The following is a 27426-nucleotide window of genomic DNA, read 5'->3' on the forward strand; positions in this document are numbered from 1 at the left end:
ACAAACACACACACACACACACTGTGAGACTGAAAGCTGTCTCAAGTTGATGATGTAACAAGTCACTGAGACATGAAGAGGGAGCATGTGAAAGATCCTGCGGCTAACAGGAACAGCTTCTCGCCCTGCAGACAGACAGGAGGCCAGGGTAAAGGAGATAGTTACACTAGAGAGAGAGAGAAAGAGAGAGAGAGTGAGAGAGAGAGAAAGAGAGAGGGGGGATGGAGTGATTTTAAACGTGAAATGTGAATCTGAGTTAATGGCTAGATCTGAATCCGTTGGTGGACTCTGCACGCTTCATACACAGGTACACACTCCACACACACACTCACTAATCCTCTTTCTTCATTAATCTCAATGGGAAGCATCACCGTGAATTGCACAAGGTACACTTGAACGCACAAGCACATTCTCACAGTCCTCTCATGGACTACCTCTGAAATAACCCAACCCACCTCTACAGCATCGCAACCCAACCCGACGAGCAGAGCTCTAGCAACAGCAAGGTCAAGTCAGCCTTGAGTGAGTGAGTCGCTTGGGATGAAAAAATCTAATAAGTAAATTAAAACAAATGTAAATACACATGCATAATCAAATAAATGCATGCTTCTTATCTGTGAACAGTGTAATGATGAGGCTTTGAGGATATGGACCGTGTTCAAGGCACATGCCAGTGTCTCACCCCTACAAACCCTTAGTGGTGCCAGTCAAGGTGCCCCCCCTTCATGCCAGGGGATGATGTGATGGCATGGCCCCCTCCAACCACCTGCCCCCCCCCCCCCCCCCCCAAACACACACACACTCCCCTTCCAACTGCCCCCTCCTCTCAGGCTAAATATATCCCCATCCTCCTGCTGTTGCTGTCTGCCACTTGGTCCCAGCATGGACCCCTAAAGATGCTCAATTGAGCGCAACAATTTCCTTGAATAAGACACACTCACACTCACAGGAACGCACACACACAAGGGCAATTGAAACACGTACACATGGTCACGTACGGACACTCGCATATTTCCTCAACAGCAAAAAGTCACAGTGACTCCAGCCTGCCAGGACTCCCAAAAAACACCTCACCAAAAAAAGACACCAGCATCTTTGTGCACACTTGTACAGACTTAATACAAGGCACACCCTTTAAAATAAAGCAATTTATATAAATAAATATAGCAAAGCAATATAGTATATGTGCAATCAAGCTGTCTAAAGTTCCACTATAGGGCAAGCAGCCTGACAGGACATACGAGTAACATTAGCAGGAACATGACTGTACATGCTAAAGACTGACAGCACAACGTCTGCTCACAAATATGCTCCTTCTGCTCAGCATAAAAGTGAATCTCCCTGGGGTCAGAGGTCACTGATTACTTTGTGGCTCCCCTTTGGCAGTGGGAATGTGCTTTGCCTTTTACTGTGAGAGTAGCTGGGTTACGCTGGATTTCCCTGTCTGGCACTAATGTATCTCATTCTCTCCCTCGCTCTCCCTCTCTCTCCCTCTCTCGCTCTCTGTCCATGATGGAGAAGGGGAGCGACAAAGCCCAGGGTTGTCTGAGCCAATCAGGCGTGAGCACAGCTTTTTGACACAGATCCTCCGCCACAGAGAGCTGCTTGCCTTGACTGTGTGTTTATGTGTGTGTGTGTGTGTGTGTGTGTGTGTGTGTGTGTGTGTGTGTGTGTGTGTGTGTGTGTGTGTGTCTGCCTGCCGGCCTGTCGGTGAGCATTTGTGGCTAACTGTAATGCCCATGCTGGATGACACTCACACGTGATGGCACACCATGCGTGTCAGGACAGTGTGCGAGGGAGTGTGTTTGGCTTACAACTGTGTACATGCTTAATGGTAGTTACACACACAAACACACACATATAAAGGTAGACGTCACGTCTCAGTGATTGGCAGCTCACCTAACCAACTACCTCCACCATCTCTGTCAACGACTGCTGTCTTGAGGATGCTCCCTTCCGCCCACTGTTACCAGGGACGATGGGCAGTAACCGGGGGAGACAGGCATGCGAGTTGTCGGCAGGGATTATGTGGGGTGTCAGTGCGCGCAAGCCAGCGTACAAACATGCCGTGAGCCTCAGCAATACTGCTGAATATGCAACAAGACTGTGTGTGTATATGCTCGTGCGCTTGGCCAGGATAATATTTGTGTTGGTGTGCACTGTTCAAAGACAAAGAGAGAATTTGTCTGTAAGAGAGCTGGAGATTTGTGGCGTTGGTGTGTGTGACCATTGTATGTGTGTATGTATGTGTGTGTGTGTGTGTGTGTGTGTGTGTGTGTGTGTGTGTGTGTGTGTGTGTGTGTGTGTGTGTGTGTATGTTTGTGTGTATGTGTGTTTGTGTGTGTGTGGGAGAGAAAGACAGACCTAGAGAGAGTAAGTAAGAATATGGGTGTGCAAGAGAGACAAGCCAAAATGCAGAAAAAGATATAAAGAGAAAAGGACAAACTGTGTGTGTGTGTGTGTGTGTGTGTGTGTGTGTGTGTGTGTGTGTGTGTGTGTGTGTGTGTGTGTGTGTGTGTGTGTGTGTGTGTGTGTGTGTGTGTGTGTGTGTGTGTGTGTGTGTATGAGTGTATGAGTTCACAGCAGTTAGTGCTTTGTGAAAGGCGAATCACATGAGACTCCTTCCCACTGGGAATGTCACTGAAGATCTGCACTGACACATGTACACCCAGTCACACACACACAAACACACAGACACACACAAACACACACACACAGGCACCATTTCAGCTTCCATTGACATTTTGGTGCGACAACCTCAACCAATGTCCAGAAACACATTCACTTTAAGCCACGCTTATAAACAAACAAACACACTAATAATCCCCATGAATATTATGGTAGATGGCAGCTGGGTTCATTTACAGTCTGTGATGCATATGTGTGTGTGTGTGTGTGTGTGTGTGTTTGTGTCACTGTACTTCTTAAGAGACGTAACTGAAGGACTGAGAATATCTTTGTTGTGTTGTGCGAGTAGGGGTGTGTATGACTGCATTTTGTGTTACGTTAGATAATGAGTGTAGATTTTAAGATGGTTTGATGGATGTGTTAAAAAAAGTGTGTGTCTTTGTGGGGATTTTGTCCCCATAAATTAATCGTGGCGGAACACCTGGGTTACCTGGGTAGCCTACATAAGCGCACATGGGACATTCGTGGAGGAGGCGCATAGGAACTTTCAAACTTTCGTGAGAACGTGTCCTTCCCCAAACCAGAGCATTTTTCGACGGCCCACTTAGCGGCTCTTAATGAGGCCCAAATGTATTTATCCAGGTTCGTAAATAAACGTAACCCCCCGTTTGATTCGAGCCGATTTGACTGCATCTCCCCTTTCTTGTGCGTTCAGTGGCTGGCTGTAACAGTGTGTGTGTGCGCATGTGTGTGTTCAGTGGCTGGCTGTAACAGTGTGTGTGTGCGCATGTGTGTGTTCTTTAGGGGACATTTCCCTCACCACTCATTGTGACTCACGAGGTTGATGAATACACAATCTTCTCCTGGAGCAAAGGCCAACGTCAACGTCAGTACAGACCGGAAGCGAGTGTGAAATTATGTGTGTGTGTGTGTGTGTGCTTGGATGTGCGTGCACAGACTCAGCAACTTTGGTGTTCATTTTTAATCATAAATTACATCATTGTATAATTATGTAATGTATTGTTCTCATAACAGTTGGTCTTATGGTGAGCTTGGTAACTTTGTGGGGTACGGTATGTGTCGTATAGGTGCTCGTATATATGTTGGTGTATGTGCTATGTGTGACCGTTAATGTGTGTTTGCTGTCATAAAGAATCTACTCCTCATCCCTCTTTTTCGACCCAAGCCAAGGGGCAATTTCCAGCCCTCCCCCCCCACTTCTATTATTCTCTCTCTCTAACCCCCCACCATCTTCTGGTCTCTCTCCCCACAAAACAACTAAAAACAGTTGAAAGAAAATATAATGGCAAGAAGTCACGGCGAGCAGAGGTTTGATCGTGCTCATCCGTCAGGAGGACAGATTGTGAATAAATGAATACTCATTAACTCCAACACAGCAGCAGTTACACATAGTCACATACACAAACACACACACACACACACACACACACACACACACATACAGAGGGATTATCTGACAGTGAATGAAAACCTATTCACTGTATTTAATTTGAGGCAGAAATGCATTCATATTCTCTCATCATCTCTAGCCCACACCTCTCAAATCACTCAAACATTCTGTGCAGCATCAGCAGTAGTCTACAATGATACAACACCACTCATTCACAAATACATACAAAGTCAACACCTTCCTAAATATGCACACACTCATACACATAGATTCACACACATATCATTTTGCGCCCTAAAAAATTATCTTTTTACAACACGCACCTCAGCAGCTCAAGGTGGAATAATGATATTTGGGGTTTATACACATAGAGATTTATAATAGTGAGTTCAAGAGTGCTTTAATAATAAACTTTATATCTCATTTCTATTTTCTGTCAATGCAACCTTCCTGTATCATACAATTATGAAAAGCTATCTACTAATGGGAAAAGGCATAAGTAAATTGTTAACTACTGTCAACTGTAAAGATATATAGTTGCTGAACTACTGAATTAGTGAAAGGCTGAGGTGAAGAGGGGAAAGGGTAAAAATCTGGACTAAATAAGGTCATGTTTCTATAAGACTATTTATTGTGTCTGTACTTCTATATCTGTGTAGGTCATAATTTCTAGTGATAATGTTGCCAATTCAATATAAAAGTAATACAAATAATCAGCAGCATCTTCATTGTTAAATGCAAAATAATAACTATTAGATCAGCGTCGTCGTTCTGTCATCTACTTGCCCAAAATGTATAAAAGCGCTCATTTATAATGCAGCAAAATGAACAACTACGTAACGTTTGTAATAAGTAAGAGAACACATTCAATGAATGCTGGGATACTCTTGATGTGGACCATGTGCAGTAATGCCAGGTAGCCCGGTTGTCGTGCGCATCCAGTAGGCGACTGGCGCGCAGCAGCACTTTAGTTTTAGACAGAAACTCAGGAAGGACCGCGAGACAGTGAGGGAAAGTGGTAATGGATAGAAAAATCAACTGAGGATAAAATGATGAAAACACACGATGAACAAATTAACTGAAGATGAGTGACTCCGTAAACTTCTCCCTCCACAAAGCATGTACACACGAAGTACCACGAAACCTTCCGGGTGGTGGGGGTTATAAAACAGATAATAAAGTGCAAAAGTGGATGTAAAGCCTATTAGTCTGTCACACATGATAACTAGAGACCGCAAAACAATAATTTGATCGTGAAATAGTGAAACCATTCTATGTACGGTCACCAGATCCTCACCAAACTACATCAAACCTACCCAATGAGGCGCGTAACGCACCAGGACCACTAGCCTAATGCACCACCAAACACACCTGCCGATTTACCCGCTCCCTGGCACGGACTTGTCCATTAATCCGTTTACTCTGCATCATCATTTACAAAATGGTATTGTTATATTGTATGACGTGCAACTAATGTTTGCTCTTAAAAGCAGTATATATAGCATTATGAAATGTTTTGAGTAAATGGTTAATCTTCCATACACGGCTAAAAAACAACAATTTTAGTAGAAGGAGCTAATGAACTATCATTGTAACAGAAATATTCTGAAATTAAAAAAACACCTTGTTCATGAACGGTAATTTTAATTAAATGTAAAACATCTTACCGCGCAGCGAGTCTGTGAAGATAGTTTAACACAGAGAAGAATGCCTTGATAGAGGCTTTTATAAAAAAAAAAAGGTTTATCAGTGTCCAAGTCTTTCTTGTTGCCAGACTGCTTTGTTCCGGTTTTTTTCAGTCGGTTACATGGGAAAGTAACGGTGTATTTCAGAACATGTAGTGTGTCAGTGGAGAATTGCCGAGTACGTTTTCACTGTGGTGCTTAAAGGCAATTTGTGCATTTCCTCGTTTTGCACTCTACGGTGGTCATGAATACAGCGCATTTTGAAGGACCTTGACCCCCAAACCCCTTGTTCGTAAGCCATTGTGGCTTGTGCTGATATTAGGTAGTTTGCCTCTTGACACCGCTTGAGCAGAGAGCGTGTGTAGTTGGCTAGACAAGAGCCACAAGCCGCTACTCCGGGAGATATTCTTGAGCGCGCTTAATCTTTTGTTCCTTTTCTGCTGTTCTCTCTCCAGCTAAAATGTCACGTCCTCCTGTATATAAACTATACACGTGCACACGTCGCATGTCTTTATCGAGCAAACATTTGCCCGAGCTACCCATCTTCCGTAAATCGAAGGATATTCTGGGTTAAAGTTGCTCCTTGGCATCTGAGGTGCCGCTGACCGTCGTTGTAATGTTGTCGCGACACGGTGTCTTCCTCCGTGTACTGCATTCACGAGACGTTTTACTTCTTAAAGTATCGCAAAGGGCTATACCCCACATGGTACCGTCTCCAGGATGCTCAAGGTTTTACCATGCCATGTTCTGATTGACACAATGAGCGCTGACTGGAGGAATTCCGACGCGCACGCACGGCGAGGAGGACGGAGGCTGAACTTGAGCTCGCGCATAGGGTGCGCGCGCTCGTGTCATTCCATCGCGAATCTGTGACCCAACATGAACGCCGTCTTGTACTGAGCGCGAATGCACACACAGAGACAGTGGTAGTGCTGTCAGAATTGAGTCATTGCAACCTACAACTCCTGGCTCAATGAAGTATACTAACCCTAACCCATAAAATGTGTCTCATTACCATATTATTAGTGCAGAGAAAACAAACAAACATGTGGTTAGTATGCATGTGTACATATATATGTGAAAGGTTTGAATGAATATAGGGTAGTATATATATATATATTCATATATCTATGGATATAAGCAATGATCATGTAGGCAAAACCAAAGCAGAACTGTCAGACAAAATAACTCTTGTTCCATTAATCAGCTACACATTAAAGAAAAAGTGCTATATGGATCAAAATGCATTTGATGCTATGTTGATCAATTGCATCGATTTGAGATGGAGGCATGAGCTATGTCTTAAAATTAAGTGACACCCAGAATATCCTTCCTCTCACTGTGACAAAAGTTATCACAATTAACAGTTGGTAGTGATGCTTTGCCTAGTTCTCAAAGTGACAGTTCTTACCCTGCAACGATGTGTCTGAAGTCAATCACACACGGGGACCTGAAGACATCACCAACCCCTCCTCCGCTGACACCACCATTCGTCGGAGACAAAGGCAGGAACTTATAACCGCTCGAGCAAGTGACGGTGATCAGACATCACCACCAGGCAATGAAATGGAGAGTGACATTGCGCGTGGAGCCCAGCATTGTCTGGCGGCATCTTTCTATCTCTATCTCCTCCTCTCATCTATCGCCTGTCAAATCAGGACAGGGATTGGCCGGGTCTGGGGTCCAGAGGCGGCCGATCTGTTTCGGTGCCAGGCTGGCAGAGGTTTCCACTTTGCAGGGGTTCCAGAGGACAGGCCCCTCTGGGCCCCTGATGGGAGTCCAATCTTCTAGTGGAACTCGAAGAAAGTCACGCTCATTTCAAGGAGTTTGGCATGCTCACAAGTCTCCCTTCCATGGTGCGTTTATTTGTTTATTTTGCGGTTGTTTTTCCGGCAGCCCCAAAGGAGGAGATGATTAGGGCCTCAGAAGGCTTTCCTCTGTCGCGCTTTCTCTATCGGGTCAGATCTTCCATCCCCGAGCTCGGAAGGGAAGAGGACAACAAGAGGGAGGAATGGAGGAAAACATGAGGGGAAAGTAATACGAGAGGAGAGGGGGGGAGAGGAAGGGGCATCTTGCTGAGCGAGGCTGGGTCTCCCTCGGAATGGATCACAGCCAAACATTTGAACTGGACCATTCATGTGCTCAACTCGACCATTCAGGACCTTCCATGGAGATGAATGCCCTCGTTGATTGCACGGGGAGATTGCATCATGTGCGAAGGAGTCTTCCGACAGACTGTTCTATTCTCTTGGAGGGAGAGAGTGATGCCATGTCTAAGGGTCACTGCCTAACCTCTGGTCTAGGGGCTTTCCCCACATTTAAAACTTCCCCAGCTTTTGAGATCACCTCTCTCCATACTAATTTTAAAACTTTCCCAGCTTTTGAGCTCACCTCTCTCCATACTAGAGGCGCCGTAATTAAAGCTCCACAACAGGACTGTAGTTAGACATTAAATTGAAATGACGGTATAAGGAGAAGCCTCAGGACAGAAGTCACCTCAGCTTAGAGATGGGTGACCCCTCCACCTTTTACAATCTGCACCCTCTTTGTCTTTCCTTCCTATGACTCAAGAACACTGGAAACATCTCCTTCTTCTCCCTCCAGGTGGACACAACTGTGTGTGTGTGTGTGTGTGAGAGAGAGCGAGCACACGGAGGACTGTCGTGTAAACCTGCCGTGTTCTTCACCCTCGACCTCATCTTGATGTTATTGCTTGTTATGTTTAACAGCTGGCGTCTGCAGGAGAAGAGTGGTGGTGGGATGGGGGTTGGTTCTATCCTGAGGGTTAAGGTTGAAAAGTAATGCAGGTCCTCTGTGCCCAGATACTGATGGCGTCAGGAAAGCTCGGCCAGCATGTTAGCCTTTCAAAAATATTTTGAGATGGGAGAAGCTGTTTGAATTGACCATACACATTTCACAGAGTCCTCACAGATTCTCTCCTTGCATTAGTCATGGCTTTATAGCAGACCGGTCCATTCGCCCTCATCCTCTCCACCCCTCGTATGTTGTGGTTTATGGGAGCGTGTTGAGTTCAAAGGGATATTATCTCGCTTTGTGTGTCGACTAAGCTGCGCAATCATCTGATGAGTTGCCCCGATTTCCAAAGAGCTTCGTGACAGATGAGTGCGAGACCGTCTTTGTGTGTGCAGTATGCGCATATGTGTGAGTCCATCTTTGACCGTGCTGTGTGACTGCACCGTGCCCTGGGCATCATCTCTGACTCTGATGGCTGCAGTGCAGGCCGGAACACGCACACTCACACACAAATGCACATGCACGCGCGCACATACACACATACTGAAACACCCCCAAGCATTCGCTACAATCTGGGCATCACGGCTAAATATAGACACCAGTGTGCCAAGACCTGACTATGGGCATCTACGAACCATCACTATTAATCTAATATCCCATCCATCTCCCAGGCCTGGCTTTCAGCCTACCCCCCTTTTGTCCTTCTATCATTCCGTGCATTTGTTTGCTTCTGCGCTCCCTCAAGCACTTTTTTTCTCTCGCAATACACAGTGGGTCACTAGCCTGTGATTGTCAAGATTCAATCATCCATCTACATCTGACCTCCATTTTCTGTCCTCAGGACTCAAAGCGATTTGTCTGGGAAAGTGGTCAGTCACATCACCTGTAACAGGTATGTGAGGACACATAGAAGTGTGAGTCGGTGGAAAAGGCATCCACGTGTGCATGTGTGTGTGTTCGGATATACAACCTTTGAAGCCCATCCCACGCATACTTGGACACACCATCCACACAGATAGCCATCAAATGCAGTATCCGAGCACATATCCATCACAAACACTGGCAAAGGAACATGGAGACAGACAGACTTGACATTCATGTCAAATCTCGTCTTAACTCCTTGTCCATTTTCCCCCTCCTCTCATATCTTCATTTAAATTCACCCACCACAAACGCCTCTTAAAAACAGTCAACTCTTTCCCCACACACACTTTAATTAAAATCTGTCCACCCCTCCAAAAGCAGTTATGCACACATAACCAGCCACAGTCGATGAGACTTACAAGCAAATCATGTTTATTTAGACAAGGACAATTTCACAACTTAATGACTTATCAATTGGAATTAAAAAAAACAAGCCTATTTTTTTTCCAAAGGCTCACTCTAGAAAACAGTATAAAAATAAACAAGACTGACAATGCGTTTGTGTGTGTGTGTGAGAGAAAGGGGGTTGTTCCAGTGGAAGTGCTCTTTACATGGGGTAGTTGAGCATCACGTCCTGTTTGGCCAGCTCCAACAACATAGGATCGTCGAAGAACTTGCTGATACTTACATCCTCGCTCAATCCCTGTTGAGACAGAAAGTCTTAACTTGAGTATCTTAAGAGCACCTCAATGTGTATGTGTGTGTGTGTGTGTGTGTGTGTGAGAGACAGGAGGAATATGTGTGTTTGAGTGGACCCTGACCTTGCGTCGGCGTGTTTTGATCATGAACTCTCGGGCGAGATGAGGGGCAGGCTGGGGCTCCAAGGGACGAATTACAATCCCCTTATCCAGGGGATCACCCGGCACAATCTGAGTGAGAGAGAGAGGCGAAGACAGAGGAAAAGATGAGTGCCATAGAAAAAAAGAAGTGATTAAAGAGAAGGGAGAAAGAAGAGAGAGAGAGAGAGAGAGAGAGAGAGAGAGAGAGAGAGAGAGAGAGAGAGAGAAAGTAACAGACAGAGAGCAATCCCACATCAGCAGGTTTTTTTTTTTCAGGCAAAACTCAAAATGCTGAGGCAGATACGAGTCAACGCATGGCGACAAATCAACCATCAGAAACTAGACAGATCACCTGTATGTATACACACACACACACACACACACACACACACGATACTCAGAGAACCCACAACACAGCAGACCCAAACGTCACAAGAAACTGTGCTGACTCAATGCTGCACATCAGGACTGTCAGAACACATCCACTCTTTCCTCTGGATGTGTGTGTGTGTGTGTGTGTGTGTGTGTGTGTGTGTGTGTGTGTGTGTGTGTTTGTTTACGTGGGTATTTGTACCTGCCAGTGGTGAAACACGCTCAGTGCGAAAGCCTGTCCCTGAGTGTGTGTGCGCAGATCCGTCTCAAAGCCGAACGAGTCGATGGCAGGAATGAAGGCCTTGATGGTGTACAGTGGAGAGCCTGGGATAGGGGCATCCTGGGTCACGTGACCCCTGTTCAAAAACAAAAATAAAATCAACACTCACTACCCGTAAACAAAACAGATCCTACAGAACTCGTTATCCTCTCAAGGTTTCTTTTTCATCAGGTAATTCACCAACAACTGTATAACTGTCTATGGGTATAGAGTGATGAATGATTGTGTGTGTGTGTGTGTGTGTGTGTGTGTGTGTGTGTGTGTTACCTTCTCCTTGCGAGTACAGTGTAGACTGCTGACACGCAATCAGCTGGTGCTTGAACCTCCACAAAGTAGTATGGCTCCATTAACCGAGGTGTGGCCTAGCAGGAAGGGAGCCAATCATAGCAGAGATTCAAGTCAACCAATAACAACAGAGAAGGACAAAAGTATGTCAGCACAGACTCTGGTTAGCAAAAGGTCCATCTCATTGTCATGGAAATAAGGTATTTTTAAGGTTGTATTAACGTATAGGCGAGGTAAGGAGAAAAAGGGATTAGAAGGTGGAGCAAAATGACAGAGAAAGAAAGAAAGAAAGAGAGAGAAAAAGAAAGAAAGAGAGAGAGAGAGGGAAAAAGAAAGAAAGAAACCCTACCATGAGGAAGGCCGAGTAAACTACTCGTCGGGCGGTGGGGATGACCTGCCCTCCACCTCTGTGGAGCGGCTCCTGGGCGATCACTGCGTCCAGGATCTTGAACTTCACATTACGGATGGCTGCATGGGAGGATGGGATGAAGGGATGAAAGAAGGTGAGAAGAAACAGAATGACCAATGAAATTAAAAAGGTGGGAACGGAGTGTCTTACAACACAAAAGCCACCGGTAAATAACAGCTATGAAAGCTAGTTACTGCCACCTGGTGGCTTTTCATATAAAGGGACTCTTTGGGCACGGGCAGTTTGCAGGGCTGATCAATGTAAGGAGCTTTCATTAGGAACAACATTTCCCCCAAAACAGTAAAAGAAAAAAACAAACACTGCTTTTTAAGTATATGCAATCATAACAAGCAAAGGGCTTGTGGATGCACCGGGCAAAATCCTGTTCAAATAAACAGAAAACTATGACAAATGTGAGTGTGTGTGTGTGTGTGTGTGTGTGTGTGTGTGTGTGTGTGTGTGTGTGTGTGTGTGTGTGTGTGTGTGAGAGAGAAAGAGACAGAGTATGCGTTGCTGCTGCTTACGTTCATCACACAGAGGTCCCTCTCTCGTTCCCCACTGGAATCCCTGAACGATGCTGTCCTTCACAGAGCCCAGCAAAGCTTTATCCACCTACACACACACACACACACACACACACACACACACACACACACACACACACGCGCTGCTGAAGGCGGAAAAACAGTACAACTGACCGTCCTATTCACAAACTCTCAGGAGTACCAATGCATTTGCCCCAAGGTAGAGAGTTTCTCCAGGGAATGTTCCCTCTCTTGCTGCAGCAGCAGTCACCGCAGATGTGTGCTTGATTTAACTGATTAATGACTTAGTTCTTGAAATACCAAATTATGATAGAAAAGAAAACGATGGTCTGCGTTTCATGAGAATGTACGCAACAGTGTGCACACTCAGAGAAAGAGAAACAAATCCCACAGGCTCGTTTCCACCTTCACAGGTGCAAACATGGGCCACCGGGTTTGTTCTCCCGGATCAGAGATGAAAGTGTTTGAGGGAATGAGAGGGGTGGGGTGGTGGATATATTTCTTTACTCTAAGGGGCACATTATGTGTACATTAGGTGCCTGCGACCATGCAACATGACAGTAGGCCTCTATGCTACTCCACTTTCCTATTTGTACATCCCACTCTACCTACCTACCTACCTACCTACCTACCTACCTACCCCACCCACCCACCCACCCTGTCAGGCTTACCTCAGAAGGAAGAGTGTCGTCTACTAGAATGTTGGGTCCGGTGGTGTCTGGCCCAAAGGCCCAGATGGAACGAGCGGCCAGCAGATCCCAGTCATACTTGGTTTGGAAGAACTCTCCCAACTTCTTTCTATATGCCGAGAGACAGAGCCAGATTGAGACGGACAGAGCCAAAGAGAGGCGGGAGGGAGGGGGAGAGAGAGAAACAGAGAGAGAGCGAGAGAGAGACAGACATTAAATGGTGTGTGAAGTGTGTCCCTGGCTTGGTCACTCTGCAGATGTTGGTTATTTTGACCCAGATGGGTTCACAGCTGAGTCACACTCTCACACACACCCATGTATGCATTCTCTCTCTCTCTCTCTCTCTCTCACACACACACACACACACACACACACACACACACACACACACACACACACACACACACACACACACACACACACACACACACACACACACACACACACACACACACACACACACACACACACACACACACACACGCTACCCCTTCCCAAACTGCAACTGCCAGCTGGAGTAAGGATGAGGGGGGACAGCTGGGGTCAGATCAGAGGTGTGTGTGTGTAAGTATGTACTGTATGTATGTAAGTGCATCTGTGAGATCCCGAGAAAGCAGGTGTGACTAAGTACCTGTTCCAGTTGATCTGTACCACTTCGTTCTCTATGTCCTCTGCCAGCCCCTTCTCCAGCGGTTCCGCAATCATGGTGATCTTATTCCTGTCAATCATAACGTCACAGCACCAATCAGAGCACTACAGCTACCAACGGCCCCTCCCCATATGGATCAAATGAGCTCCTGTCAACAACAAATGAGGTCTGCAGACCAAAGACTCACTTTTTATTGGGCGTTTCGGCGAAACACTTCAGTGATGATGTCTCGACAACCGTTTCGCAGAAGGTCACCACAGGGTCAGCCACCTAGGTGAGAGGGAAAAGGTCATCAGTGTAGTCCCACAAGGCTTTTTTATACAGCCTGTTTAACACAGGAGTATTCACACAGCATACGTCACGGCGCATTCAAGATAACTCCTTTTAAACTTGCACTCATGAACTTCTTGTTTCGCCACACTGCCTCTTCTCAGCCATTAACAAAGGTTTTTAAACCTTTTCTATAGTCAACGTCTCTGTTCGTCACCATATTGATAAATCTCAAATTGATTAAATGACATGTCTCACAGAAGCCAGGGATACTTTTCTCTCATAGCTTCTGAGAGCCAGAGCTCAGACAAGTGGCATTCTAGTGCAATGTCCAGAGCTGAAATAGAGTTGAGTCGAGTCAGGGGTGCAAACTCATCAGGGATGAAAAAGGTGACAACGATGCGAACCCCATAGGAGGGTCCGGGGCATGCTCCCCGGGGAATATATTTTATATATAAGAAAATTTTGCACATTTTAAAGTTCAATGCATCAATCTGGTGCACTTTGACCTACAAAATTATTTGGCTAGATCTATGAAGAACTTTGTGCTGTTGTAGACAATTTAGTGCTCTTAATCATAAACATTCCTGTGTTGAATGTTGCACGGGCATAGGCCAACCCAACCACCCACCCCAATACCCTCCCGACCACCCACTCCAGTCCACTTCACCAAAGCACATTACGTCACAGATCTCCATCAGGTATTAGGCAAAAAAAAAGGGCCAACTATTGGAACAGAAAATCAACAGAGGCTGCATCAGGCATGGCCTAGCTTCTCCGTGTTCTTGAAAAACTGTGACAGTGGGAACACATATTCTTTTCCCTTTACATTACTCTTTGAGTCTAGCTTGTCAGGACAAGGCCCCTTTGCACCTAACTCCTGCCTCTAGTTGAGCCACAGTAATGGCATCCTCCTCCTAAAATTCTCTCATTCTGAAAACAAACTGAAGTATGAGAGTGGTAAGTTTGTTCAGTTGCAGTGAAGCGCCCGGCAGTAGAAAACGGGTCAGTGCTTCAGATTACATACACATAAGGACGTGTGGTCATTTTTATAATCAAAATCGCTGAATTTTACCATGTCCTGTTCAAACAGAGAGGCGACTCGCGAGGTGAGGCAGCAACGAGCTGCGCCTCATCTCAGACTGTGCAATCCCTCACACACTGGGTTGAGCGCATGCCTTTTGCTTTCTCATTGTTTGTCATCACTGACATATTTGTAGAGACTTTTATTATATGTTGTTTGTATCCATAGAATAGGTAATGTAATGTATTTCAAGTATGTGAAGAAGCTATTTAGTCTTGCTGATCTGTCATAAAACAACAGTGAAAAAGCACATAGGGTAGGCAAACCTAACCTCTGCCTCAATGAAGGGGGCGTGCGAGAGCCTGGAGAATGGACTACCAATCAAGTGAAGTGATGAATACATAATGGGAGACCAATGCCAGAGCTAAAAGGCTTGCTTCAAACGACAGGACAGAAGATAACTTTAGCAGCTAAACTCCGGACCAAACTCGACTGACGGCCATGTGTTTTATGTAAATGTAGCCTACATTTTCCGGCGTTTTCACGCTTAGATTTTTCAAAAGTTAGAGAAAAAGACACTGTACTATCTGATAACACCGCTATTGTAACCAGCAAAAATGGTTGATGTGATTTGCGAGCCGTCTGTCAGCCAACTGTCTGACTTTAGCACGTTAGCCTACGTTAGATAGTATAACGTTATTGCAGCGTACCAACGTCACACGTTACCGTAAAAGCCATCTTAAAAAGGCCGCTCCCCCCCCCCCCCCCCCCCCTAAAAATATTTTTATTGCAGATCTACACGAATCACACAAATGACCTATTTTGGATCAGAAACGGCGAATTTCGCCGAAAGGTGACGAGTTTGCACACCTGCGAGTGGTCTTGAACGTGGCATTAGAGGTAAAGCATTGGTAAGACTCTATGTTCAACATCACACCTCTATGTCTGGAACGGCAGCATGTTATCTAAAAGCACATACTGTTGCGGCATTATGCCGCCTCTGGTTCAGAGTAAACAAGCGAAGGCGGCATAATGAGGGCTCTTCTTAACGGCAGTAAAGTGTGATCTCTTTTTAAAAACAAAACAGAAATTCATGAAGCTTTGCACTTCATCCTTCACACTTTGCCTTCCAATCTCTTTCTTTTCCTTGAAGCCCAGCACACCCAGCCTAAAGGTGTCTACAAGTTGTCAATAAAGCTTTAATGAATAAAACATGAATCAATTTAACTGCTGCTAAATTTGACTTGTGCTTTTAGTTTACCCACACTCCTACACTTGTATCTGGTTTATATGACAAACACAACACTCAAATTGTCAGGAGGAAAGGAGGGTTAAAACAGATTGTTTATGTCAGGTCTTACAGAGCTCTTACCTTAATGTCAATCTCGGAGTACATCTTGCGCAGGTCGTGCATCACACAGTCCAGGTAGAGCTCACCTGTTCCCAATATGACATGCTCTCCAGACTCCTCCACCTACACACACACACACACACACACACACACACACACACACACACACACACACACACACACACACACACACACACACACACACACACACACACACACACACACACACACACACACACACACACACACAGGGCTGAGTACACTGCAAACCTGGAACTGAGAGATTTCCTTTGAGAATGAATGACACATAACCAATGTCCAGTCTATCAAACCACATTACGATATTATATTTTAAATGTGTGGCCACAAACAGGACCAAACGGTAACTATAGGGGGATGCTGGTTACCTTAGTGGTCAGAGAGGGGTAGCTCTTGTTGACTTTCCTCAGACCATCCAACATCTTGGGCAGCTCAGATGGGTTGACGGGCTCCACAGCAATCTTGATCACTGAGGCCGTGTTAAACTTCAGCGGCCTGAAGATCTGAGCCTAGAGATGCACCACACACAGATTCAAAAGATGCTTGATCCCAGCCTTGGGGCTTATACTGGGATATATTGTCCACTGTCTGAAATGGCTGCCTACCTCCTCATTTCCTCGTGGTTCTGTGATGGTGGCTGTTTTGACGATGGGCTGATCGCAGCCTTCAATCAAGATCCAGTTTCCTGCTGGAACACGGTTCACCTCAATCTGGTACCTGCCGAGATACACATAAAAACACACTGATGACACACACACAGCCAGAGTGAAGGGAAATAGGAAATACATGCAGATTCCAAAAGCCTACAGTCATTAACGGCACTTTTTTTTTTTCACACTCTCAGAGTGATTTAAGGCCTTAATCACACACACTCCGTGCTCTGTTGCCTTCACAGTCATACATCTGACACTCAATTCGCATGGTGAATATCATTTGAGTCAAAAAGCATGGTTTAGTCATACAAACACAGTCAACACATTTAGATACACGGACATATATGCTTCCAATAAGCTGTGCTGAGGAACAGTGGGCCACTTTCAAAGCGGCTCCATGAGCTTCCAATGAGACATGTGTAGACAGAGAGCTGTGGTCGTCACCACGGCGAAGGTTACCTGGCAACAGAAATCCAGAGGCGGCCAACGGTGCACACCTGCGAGTCCTCTTCATCCTCCAGCGAGTAGTTCTCCCCCAGTACCTTGATGGCCTGACCCGCCTGCAGGGTTCCGCTTAGAACCCGACCAAAGGCGTGGAACTGGACCCCGTCATCCGTGCTGTACATCTTAGTGGTGTGGCACATGAGGGGACCCTAGAAGATGAGAAAATCAAATAAAAAATGTAAAAAGTTAAAACATAAAAAGATCAAACATTATTTTTTGCATTCTGTTATTAGGTCACACACGGTAGCTACTCAGCTCCATGTTAAATCCAAACACTTCTATGCACAGCAACAACCATACAGAAATATGTTCATTACCAGTTTTGAGAAATGATAAATGTTATATATCTAAAAATGTATTCAACAGAACAAAGCATGCATTACACACACACACTTACGTCTGGGTCACACTCAGTCATTGCTTCCCCTAGGTCGGAGTCCAGGCCCCCTGTGTAGCTGTGCTCAATCTTGGCTCGAGCCCCAGCCTGGGGGGAGGGGATGTGATGCACACACATGTCCACAAAACCTGAGAGCGAGAGAGAGAGAGAGTTAACACACATGTGAGCATAACACACTCAGGACAGCCAGAAGAGTAGGGGGTGCACGCATACGAACAACCATCCACAGATCTTCATATGGATGACAGAGAGAACAAAACCATACGCACACACAAACATTTAGAAAAGGCTGATATGGAAGGCATTACTGAACATTTGTGTAGGTAAGTGTGTGTGATTATGGATGTGTGTGTGTGTGTGTGTGTGTGTGTGTGTGTGAACACACCTGTGAACTCCCCAAAGAAGCGGTTGCAGACGAGCCTGAGCAGCGGCCGGATGTTGAGCTTGAGCTCCTCTTTGGTCAGGTGGATGCCCAGCTCATCCAGCACCCGCGGCAGCGACGTGTCCACGTCCCCCACCACCTGCACCACAGGGAGGCCGGCACACCACACTCTTACCACCCCTGACCTCATCACGTCACCAAGCTCTCACATCTCATCACACAAAACTCTGCAAGACTCTACAAAAAAAAAAGCTGTTCTCCTTTCCTCTGCCATATCTCCCACTCTCTTTGTGAGAAATAACTGGGACTACTCATCTACAAGGAAATTGGTCCCACACTCAAAGAAAAAAAACGTAACATTTGGACACTAAGAAGTAACATTTACATTTTTTTTAACAATTTCTCAAATTCTCTATTATAGAACTTTATTTACTAAAACTCCACATATAGAATGCTAATTTGTGTGCACATTTGAGCAGATTGCACGTTGTGTTGATGAACATCTTGTGGGTGAAAAACTAGAAAAGAAAAGGTGCCAAGAGGGCGTGAAGGAGGATTTCACATGCAGTAGTAGTAGTATTGGAACACTACTGTGGATCTTAAAGCTGATGAAGTCTAAATTCCTGACACTCATTCCTGCTTCCCCTTCACAGAGTGTATCAACAGAGTGCAATGCAGTCAGGCCTCACCTGAGACAGGATCTTATAGAGGGGTTCCAGAACAAACTCCACAAAGCTGCGCTGGGAGTTACTGGTGGGAGCCTTCTTGGTGAACTTTCGCCTGAGAGAGAGAGAGAGAGAGAGAGAGAGAGAGAGAGAGAGAGAGGCAAAAAAATGCATTTGAGAGAAGGAGTTAGTATTTTTCTATGGGATAGTGATGTAGATCAATTGCATTATATTCATGATGAAAATGCATTGACCCTAAGACATATTGCCCTGTACAATTAGGAGAACAACAGAAAGCAATCTCTACATCTCTGTAGTCTACATCCACATAGATCTGTACAGTCAGTCATTCATCCTGACTGGCCGGTCCTGTGATGTTGATGTGAATGTTGATGCATGTGGTTCTCACGTTTTTGGGTTGAAGTATATGTCACCCCATAGCCTCTTGGCAAACTCTGTATAATTGATGTCACCTACAATAACCATAACAGATAAACAACATTAGTATTGGCAAGTTGGACCATATGTCAGAATACTCATATTAAAACACGGGTGGTTAGAAAAACAATCTATACACATATGATACAGAGCCATGTCTGTGTATGTGATTGCATAATAAAAACATGTTTATTTCTACCAAAGCATGTTTGAAAGAGATCCAAGGTTGTGTGTATGTAAAAAAAAAAAAAAAAAAAAAGTCCCTTACCATGTGTGTCTGAGTAGATCTTGGCGAAAGAGGCAAGCGTGAAACAGATGCTGTACTGAGGGGAGGCGAAGCACACATTCCCCAGGAGAGGAGACACCACTAGACTCTCATCTGTGGAGTATGTGCTGGAGAGAGGGAGAGCACGAGGGCGCATGTCAACACCAGGACAGAGGAAAGAAAAGAAAAACCAAAAGAACTCAATGAATGAGCCTACTGGCCCCTAAAATCCCTTGACTGCGCATACCCTGCCCTAAATATGCCACCTCTATACAGACCGATCCTGTTTAACTCACAGGCTACAGCAAAACATGGGCACAGGGCAAGTACCTGAGCATGCCGTTGACCTCGTCCACGATGTGGCGCAGCTTGTAGTAGGCGTCGGTGGGGGGCAGCTTGAGCTCCACAATCAGCCGGTCGATTTTGTTGATGCAGATGGTGATGGCCAGTCGCTCCTGCACGGCATGCTTGATCAGACGCTCTGTGTTCAACATCACCTAGATGAAGACACACACACACACACACCGTTGGCATTTAACTTCGGCTGGAACTAACGGCACACGTGAACACACGGTGTTCAACACAGCTAGCATCTCACACAGAATTCAGCCATGTCATACCACACCTCAAACGTCTCCCCCCCCCCCCCCCCCCCCCCACACTGAACACACTTAAAAAGGTACAGGAGGAGTTTGTAGTATATCAAACAACGCAAATATACACAAGGTGACCTCCAATCACCTATTTCACCTGGACACACAAGATGAAGGGAAACCGGACTGAAAAGTGAAAGGAATGACCACTTTGAGGCTAAACGAGGGGAGCGGGGAAGTGAGAAAGGATAAGCTCAACAGCACTCACGCCCTCTGCAGCGTCGATGAACAGAACGATCCCGTCCGAGAGGCGGATCCCCGCGGTCACCTCGTCTGAGAAGTTCACATGACCTGTGGGGTGACCAGGAGACACTCAATGACTCTTCAACTACTGGGCTAAAGCCTTTGCTAAGGCCAAGCCCGGTATGTGTGTGTGAACGATCATCATGTCTGCTTCCTTGTGCACTAGTGTACATATGGCTGTTTATACCTGGTGTGTCCATGATGTTGAAGAGGTAGGATTTGCCCCTTGAGTCTGGCAGTACCATTGTGACTGGGCTGCTCTTAATTCCTACTCCTCTCTAAGAGATGAAATATTAATGACAGTTAAGACAGGCTTTATTCATTCATTCATACATACATACCAAGTTTGCAAAGATAAGATGTATGGTTTAGAGACATATGTCAGGGCTCTCACCTCCTGCTCAGTGAAGAGGATGTCTGTATAACGAAGCTGCAAATGGGAAATTTATACAAAAGGGATTAGAAAATACAGGAAAGTCAGTCAACTCTCAGTGAAAAGTGAAAATACGTGTTTGATTATTTGTGCATATCAGTCTTTAGTGTGTGTATGTGTGTGTCAACAGAGTGCACTAACATCTGCATCATCTCTTTTCCGGATTTCTGGGTGAGTCTGTTCAATCAAGCAGTCCACAAAACACGTCTGTGGAAAAAACAAACACACACATGCATCAAATTATAACCACTTATTATTGATTATAACTGTTCATTACATATGTACTGCCAAGCAACAGAAGTGTGTGAATGTGTAAACCTCTTACCTTTCCATGATGCAGGTGACCACACAGGGTGACATTCCTGATCAGCTCCGGATTGTCCATCAGATCAGCCAGGAACCTGAAGGCCAAACACAGCAACCATTAGTTTTTTTGTTTTTTTTAGATTAGATTTAACTTTATTGTCATTGCAAGTACTGAGACAACGAAATGCAGTGCCTGGTCATACAAACATTTCCATGCAAACACACCATTTAAAAGTTAAAGTTAAAAATGTAAAGGTCTGGTTTTTAGCTTAACTTTTAATTTGACTAAAAGCAATTTACATATGCATTCTACAGTGGCCAACGCCACTGTACCACTAACACTAATTTACATTTACCAATCCACTGAACTTATTTTGTCCTTTTAAAACACAAACACAGCAACACGACTTACTCCATGTCATAGACAGTTGCTGGCAGTTCCTGCTCCATGAGGGTAAACTGTTTGTTTTTCACAGGCTTAATGATGGGCTCTGAGTGGAACAGAGAGGTAGAGAGTCATTAAATGTTTACCTTTTCATTTAGTTATGTGTGCAAAATGCCAGTGCATGTACATGGGGTGTGTGTGTATTGATGACCTACAGGCAAAATAACTGTCTCAAGGTGTGTGTTTTGTGTTGTACTAGGGTGTGTGTCTGTGCAGCTCTAGCCTCTGAGTTTGGACTCATGGACGCTGTCTGACCTGTTAAAGGTTGCGAGTCCTCCTCCTGGACTATAGTCTCCACCTCTGGTCCATAAACCTCCTCAGCGGTGGGATAATACTTCTTGTCCTCATGCAGGACCACCTCCATTCCAGGGACATCTTCATCTCCTTCCCCCTGCTCGTCCTCATCATCCTCATCTACCTGCAGATGAAACCATTGATGCACAATTTTCTTTTCACATGTGCTGGTCCCCATCACCCATCTGTCACCATCACAGTTCTACTTGTATTCTCACAACGCAAACAAGTGCCACTTAAAAGAAAACAAAACCAAGAAAGTTAAATTGACAGATAAGACATTAGAGTGTACAAACCAAACCTCAGCTCAAAAGATCTCTAGCCATAAAGAGTATATGGGTGGCTCACCTCATCAACGTCCCTGTCCTCAGCCTCCAGCTCATCATCCTCGTCCGAGTCCAGCTCTGGTCCGACGTAATTGCCAAACTCATCATAGAGATCTGCCTCCATGTCTTAATAAAAGTGGTGACATATATCAGTTAAAGGTTTTGCATGTTTTACCATTCTTAAAGTATGTATTTGTAGGTTTTTATAACATCCTCCAAGTGGATAGATGAACACTGATAGAGATCCTGAGATAACAGGAAATTATTGCTGCCAACTGCAATCACCCTGTACAATGAGACTGCTCTGTTTCAGGAGAGGGAACACCCCTGTCTCTCACTGTACAGTGTACATTCAAATTTCTACAATATAGTCTAACAATAACTTTCAAATTCGCAATAGGCTCAAGCATTAGTTTTATTCTATTTTTTATTATTATTTCCTCTAGTCTACTTGTTTTTTTTTTGTACAGAGTCCATGCATTGATATTTATTATTTGCACTTCCTAACAAACGTGCAGATCAGAGACATCATATAAGGACTGCATTAGATCATAACCAGACATCTCTGATGCCGCTGATTACGCTAGCTGTTCAGCTCTTCATTTTATAATCCGATCACATTACAGAGTATTCTTGAAAACATTAAGCCTCCAACTGTTTTTTTTAAATAAAACTAGCAAATACTAAACAGCTTGTTAGCTTCCAGCGAATGGCGTGTTTGTTAGCTAACTTTAGGTTAGCTAGCCAGCTCGAGGTTACATTAGCCTGGAAGCTAACTGTAACTACTACGAGTTGAACATCTTTTTGAATGAAATGCACAGCCATATGATAGCATTACTTGCGCAAAATAGCCAAACCATTAAGGAGGGAAATTAAAAACTCACCTGCGTAGCGGAGGAACTAATTACGCCCTAAATGCCGATTACTTGATTAACTGGAGCAAGATTTGCCGACTGCATACCATGACCAGAACTGTGTAGGGAAAGGACCCCAAACAACGCAAGTGGAACGCAAACAACTGCCCTTTCATCTGCCTGATTTAAAACAATGTTATAATCTCAAGAGTCTTCCAACAAAATGTATAAACGGGCCTCCAATTAACTTTAAGGACGTTTGTTTGCCATAGTAGTTGTTATTAAATAGTTTCCACGTTTCAGTTCGAAGTGCACAGAGGGTTATGGGACAGGCGTGTATAACAACGTCCTCCAACGTGGTCCACAGTAGCGTGTCGCTTCCGGTGACGATTTCTGGATGGGAGGCGGTAAAAATTCAAAGTAAAAACCCAAGAATACTACGAAATAATAGCACGAACGAAATGATCTTACCTTAGTTTAATCCATATAGCGGGAAAGCATTTTTACATTTAATGTTCTAAAAACAGATGTAGGCCTAACACATCGCCCCATTGCACCAATGTTGTTAGCCTAAGCTTTATTTCTGGGCTTTAGTGAGGTGTATCAAACCTCACAAATTTCGCAAATGTTATGAGACAAATCTCACCAGAAATCCCAAAACATATAGCTTACCTAATTTCTTACGGCACTAAACACACCATTGAATGCAAACGTGTCACTGCACAATTCAATCGCAAGTCAAAATAAATAAATAAATACATACTACAACTATAAGAAGTCTTGTTACCCTTTGAGGAGATCTATCCATGTTTCAGCGAATTGCGGCGCCTATAATATTTGCGAGACGCGCAACTATCATCTCCATGAAGTTAGCCAAGTTGTGATATGAACAAAAACAACGAAATAAAGATAAAAAACATTGAATTACGTTTGCCCACCATTTGCGCAATTATTTGAGACTACACCTTCATGTCAGGTTACATGATCTGTCAAACTTCACGTTTAATCTTTTCAGCATTTCACATGTTTCACGTAGCCTACATCACACTGAATTTCACGGATCTCAATACATCTCACGGATTTTCACTCCCAATAGCATCGAAAAATAATTACAAGTCCAATAGACTGCTGAGTAGTGTGAGAGACTGCTGTTTTTGCACTGTGCGGCTGAAGGTCTGCGTAGCAGTCACAGTAGGCTACTGGTCAATGATGTTTCAGCACCATGGTAAGCACCTAATAAACACTGAACAACTGATTATCTCTAACATCTAAAACAGGGGTACTCAATTAGAAACCCAAAAGGTCCACTCGCCAAATTTACATTCAGTCCAGGGTCTGGAACAGTGACGGTCAAAATCCCAAAACATAACTCCAACAAAAACTATACACCAAAGTTGATTTGGTCTGGCCTTATTTGTGTGAAAGGTGACACCTTTTTTGTGCTTTAAACTTGGGCATAAAAGGTGTGAAGGCCAGGCGGAGGCACTGATGTAAGTGTTCATAAGTGAGTGTGCTCCTGTAGGCTATTTGTTTTTCACCATATTCATGGTTGAAAAGGCAGACTAACAACAGTATGTTGAGGTATGCACGCTCTTGTTGTGTGGCTGAACTAACTATTACACTGTATGATGATTGCAGTTGGTTTATTTTTTGGCCCTTACCTCTGGGGGTAATTTTGTGCGAAGTGTGCATGCTTTGTTTCATAGTGATGTTTCACGTTACCACTTTTGACAAGGGCAACCGTCTCGTTGCAGATTAACACATTGGTTTTGTGCTCCCCACAGTCAGCACAAATGCATACTTGTCAGTCCACTCTGTCTTAAATTCGCGATTTTTGGAATCAACTTTCCGTTTTTTGTCGGGTTAAGAGCACGCCATGATTTTCGTTTGCTGAGAAACAGATACCTTTCACAAATCGACCTGCCCGCGTTTTTGACATTGACACACACAACCTGCGTGACCCACAGAGCTCGCGGCCAACATTGAGTGAGTGAGTTGTCATAGTGATGTTGTTATTACTGCTCCTGATTTGACCTCTGGATTGGACACGGAAGATAGAAACCACATCGAGTAGGAAACAAATATACAGCGCGAAATCACGCACCAATGAAAACTCGCTTGGATCATGATTCAATTAGAATGTTGATTTTGGCTTCGGTCCAAATTTGTATGTCCGGACCGCGGTCCGCCTATTGAGTAGGCTACCCCTGATCTAAAAGGTAATATTTTTTTCACTGACTTCACGGATTTCGGTCAAGTAAACTTGACAGTGCACAGACTGCACACACACACACACACACACACACACACACACACACACACACACACACAAAAATGAATTTAGAAACTTTTGAACCAGATGCTTAATATAAGCACCCTCACAAACATAGGCGGAGATCCCGGGGGGGACGGGGGGGACGTGTCCCCCCCCACCATAAAGTTGTCCCCCCCAACAATCATAAAAAAAAAATTTAAAAAAAAAAAAAAAAAAAAAAAAAAAAATTAAAAATAAAAATACGACGACACAAGCGGTGCTAATTATAGACGTAAACAAAAATAGTTTTTTAAGTGTTGAAAAATCATGTCCCCCCTATTCCTCAAAGTGGTTTGGTTCACATGCTGTTTCCAACGGGCAGGGCTACCGGCAGCTCCGTGTTTCAGTTAATCAGCCCAGTAGCCTACACGGTCAGATTGTCAGACTGTTTCCTCCTCTGTCCCCTGTCGCTGCCGCTATGATACACGATATGTAAAGAGATTTACCTCATTCTCGAACGCAGTAAGTAACATGTAAAGAAGAAGTTTTTTTCTAAACTCCATTTACGAAGTTCCAATCGATATGCACAACAAGTATACATAAGTTTATTAATGGATTGGCATGACAACGTGAACGTTTGCTGATAACACACGCATGCCGGTAATTAACACAGTTAAGATAGCTAGCTAGACAGTCTAGGACACTGTCCTGTCAGGGCAGGTTAATGCTAGTTAATAAACGTAGGTCTACATCTCAGTGCCTCTCCAGATTTGTTAAATTATCTGAAGTTAAATTAATATCATCTTTTTCTGTGGTCCATGAACTATGCTGGTATATTAATGTGGAGTGACAGTGGCGTAGGACGTAGAGAAGTCGTATTGTAATCAAAAGGTTGCTAGTTCGATTCCCTGTTGAGCTGTTTTATAACTTATTTTGAGCATCAAGTTCTCTTGAACTTTGGACATTATTTGTCTGTGAATAGATATTTCGTGTTAGTACATTTAATGCTGTTTAGATAATTCTAAAATGACTTTGAATTTCTGTTTGTAAATGTGATAAGAGAATTCGGTATTTAGCAGTTTATGCTAGCTCTCGTGAAAGCAATTTTTTCATGTCCCCCCCCCGGAATTACACTCTAAAGTTTGACCATGTATTGTCCCCCCCTACAATGAAATGGGATCTCCGCCCCTGCTCACAAAATCAAAGACACCAGAAAAGTCTATAAATATGAACATAGTTTCTACATATTTGTACAAGCAAACATAGCCTACTATAGCTGTATTATTCAGGAAGTTATAATAGTTTATCTAACATTTAGCCAAATTGATCTGATACACATGAATTGAGAATTGAATAAGCTAAAATGTTGTTTTTACATTGACTTTCAAGAAGGAAGCTTATCCATTTAAATGAAATTAACTGAGAAGTTGACAAACTGGAATAAATATGAACTGCTTAAATATGACAGGTACATAGATTGTAAAATCTGATTGTTTCAAAGTGCAGAACACCATTGTAAAATAAAAAGCTATGTCCAACCTTTGAAGTGCTTGGCCTACTCACTTCTATAGGCCGAGTTGACATACACTGGGGAATTGCCGTCCACGTGGGGTACGCAGCCTGATACAAAAGTTGTTGAGAGGCTGAGAGGTCAATAGGCCTCGTGCTTGAAAGGGTGCGTACGCCACGAAGACGACAATTGGCCTACACCTTTTAATAAAGAAATTTGACCCCTATATCGAGGAGGTACAATTTTTAGTTACTTAAGTAGGGGTCTGATTTCTTTACTAAAAGGTGTAGAACAAGATTCTGAAATAAAAAGTGGGGAATTGTAGGCTGCAGCCTTTGAAGTATGTGGCCTACTGACCTCTATAGGCCAAACTAACACACTGATGATGCAAAAGTTGTTAGGCTAAACCTTGATATATGGGTCTAATTTCTTTATTAGAGGGTGCAGAACAAGATTCTGAAATAAAAAGTGGGGAATTGTCGTCCGCATGGTGTACGTAGCCTTTAAAGCGTCAATTTGACATACACTGATGCTGCAAAAGGTGTTGAGTGCTGAGCAAGTATGTTTGTCTGAGCAAGGTGTTGATTGCTGAGCAAGTCATCATCTTCGAGCAGCATAGGCATTTCATTTCAATTCAAACATTTGTGTAGTTTTGGCCAAAACAGAGACAAATAGAGGGAATATATATACATATATATGTGTTAATAATA

At 44.1% G+C, this 27426-nt stretch overlaps 2 protein-coding genes across 2 annotated transcripts in view; both read right to left on the reverse strand.

Annotated features, from left to right (window-relative positions):
- Positions 1–6579, reverse strand: part of gjc1 (gap junction protein gamma 1) — a 25966-nt gene extending 19387 nt beyond the window's left edge. Inside the window, exon 1 of the mRNA XM_031567272.2 lies at positions 5707–6579. The gene's annotated coding sequence lies outside the window, so the exon portion shown is untranslated. The remainder of the gene's footprint in view (positions 1–5706) is intronic.
- Positions 6580–9757: 3178 nt separating this feature from the next.
- On the reverse strand, positions 9758–23171 carry eftud2 (elongation factor Tu GTP binding domain containing 2). The gene is made up of 28 exons (XM_031567285.2): positions 22983–23171; positions 22121–22224; positions 21734–21896; positions 21446–21524; positions 21053–21128; positions 20869–20934; positions 20689–20724; positions 20482–20572; positions 20260–20342; positions 19729–19895; positions 19402–19526; positions 19105–19168; positions 18720–18810; positions 18034–18169; positions 17649–17776; positions 17207–17400; positions 16700–16811; positions 16463–16603; positions 16077–16178; positions 13598–13680; positions 13393–13479; positions 12744–12870; positions 12052–12139; positions 11468–11586; positions 11101–11195; positions 10756–10909; positions 10164–10271; positions 9758–10045 (listed from the first exon to the last, which is right to left on the reverse strand). The coding sequence occupies exons 2-28, from the start codon at positions 22220–22222 to the stop codon at positions 9950–9952; spliced, it is 2913 nt and encodes a 970-aa protein (XP_031423145.1). The 5' UTR covers positions 22223–22224; positions 22983–23171; the 3' UTR covers positions 9758–9949.
- Positions 23172–27426: the final 4255 nt, after the last annotated feature.

Source organism: Clupea harengus, chromosome 1, assembly GCF_900700415.2.
Source record: "Clupea harengus chromosome 1, Ch_v2.0.2, whole genome shotgun sequence".
Lineage (NCBI taxonomy): Eukaryota > Metazoa > Chordata > Actinopteri > Clupeiformes > Clupeidae > Clupea > Clupea harengus.

Coding starts and splice junctions, on each gene's coding strand:
- eftud2 (XM_031567285.2), bottom strand. CDS start 22,222: ATGGAGGCAGATCTCTATGATGAGTTTGGCAATTACGTCGGACCAGAG. Junction 19,169..19,401: donor GATCTACTCAGACACACATG/GTAAGGGACTTT, acceptor TGGTTATTGTAG/GTGACATCAATTATACAGAG. Junction 10,910..11,100: donor ACTGTACTCGCAAGGAGAAG/GTAACACACACA, acceptor GTTTTTGAACAG/GGGTCACGTGACCCAGGATG.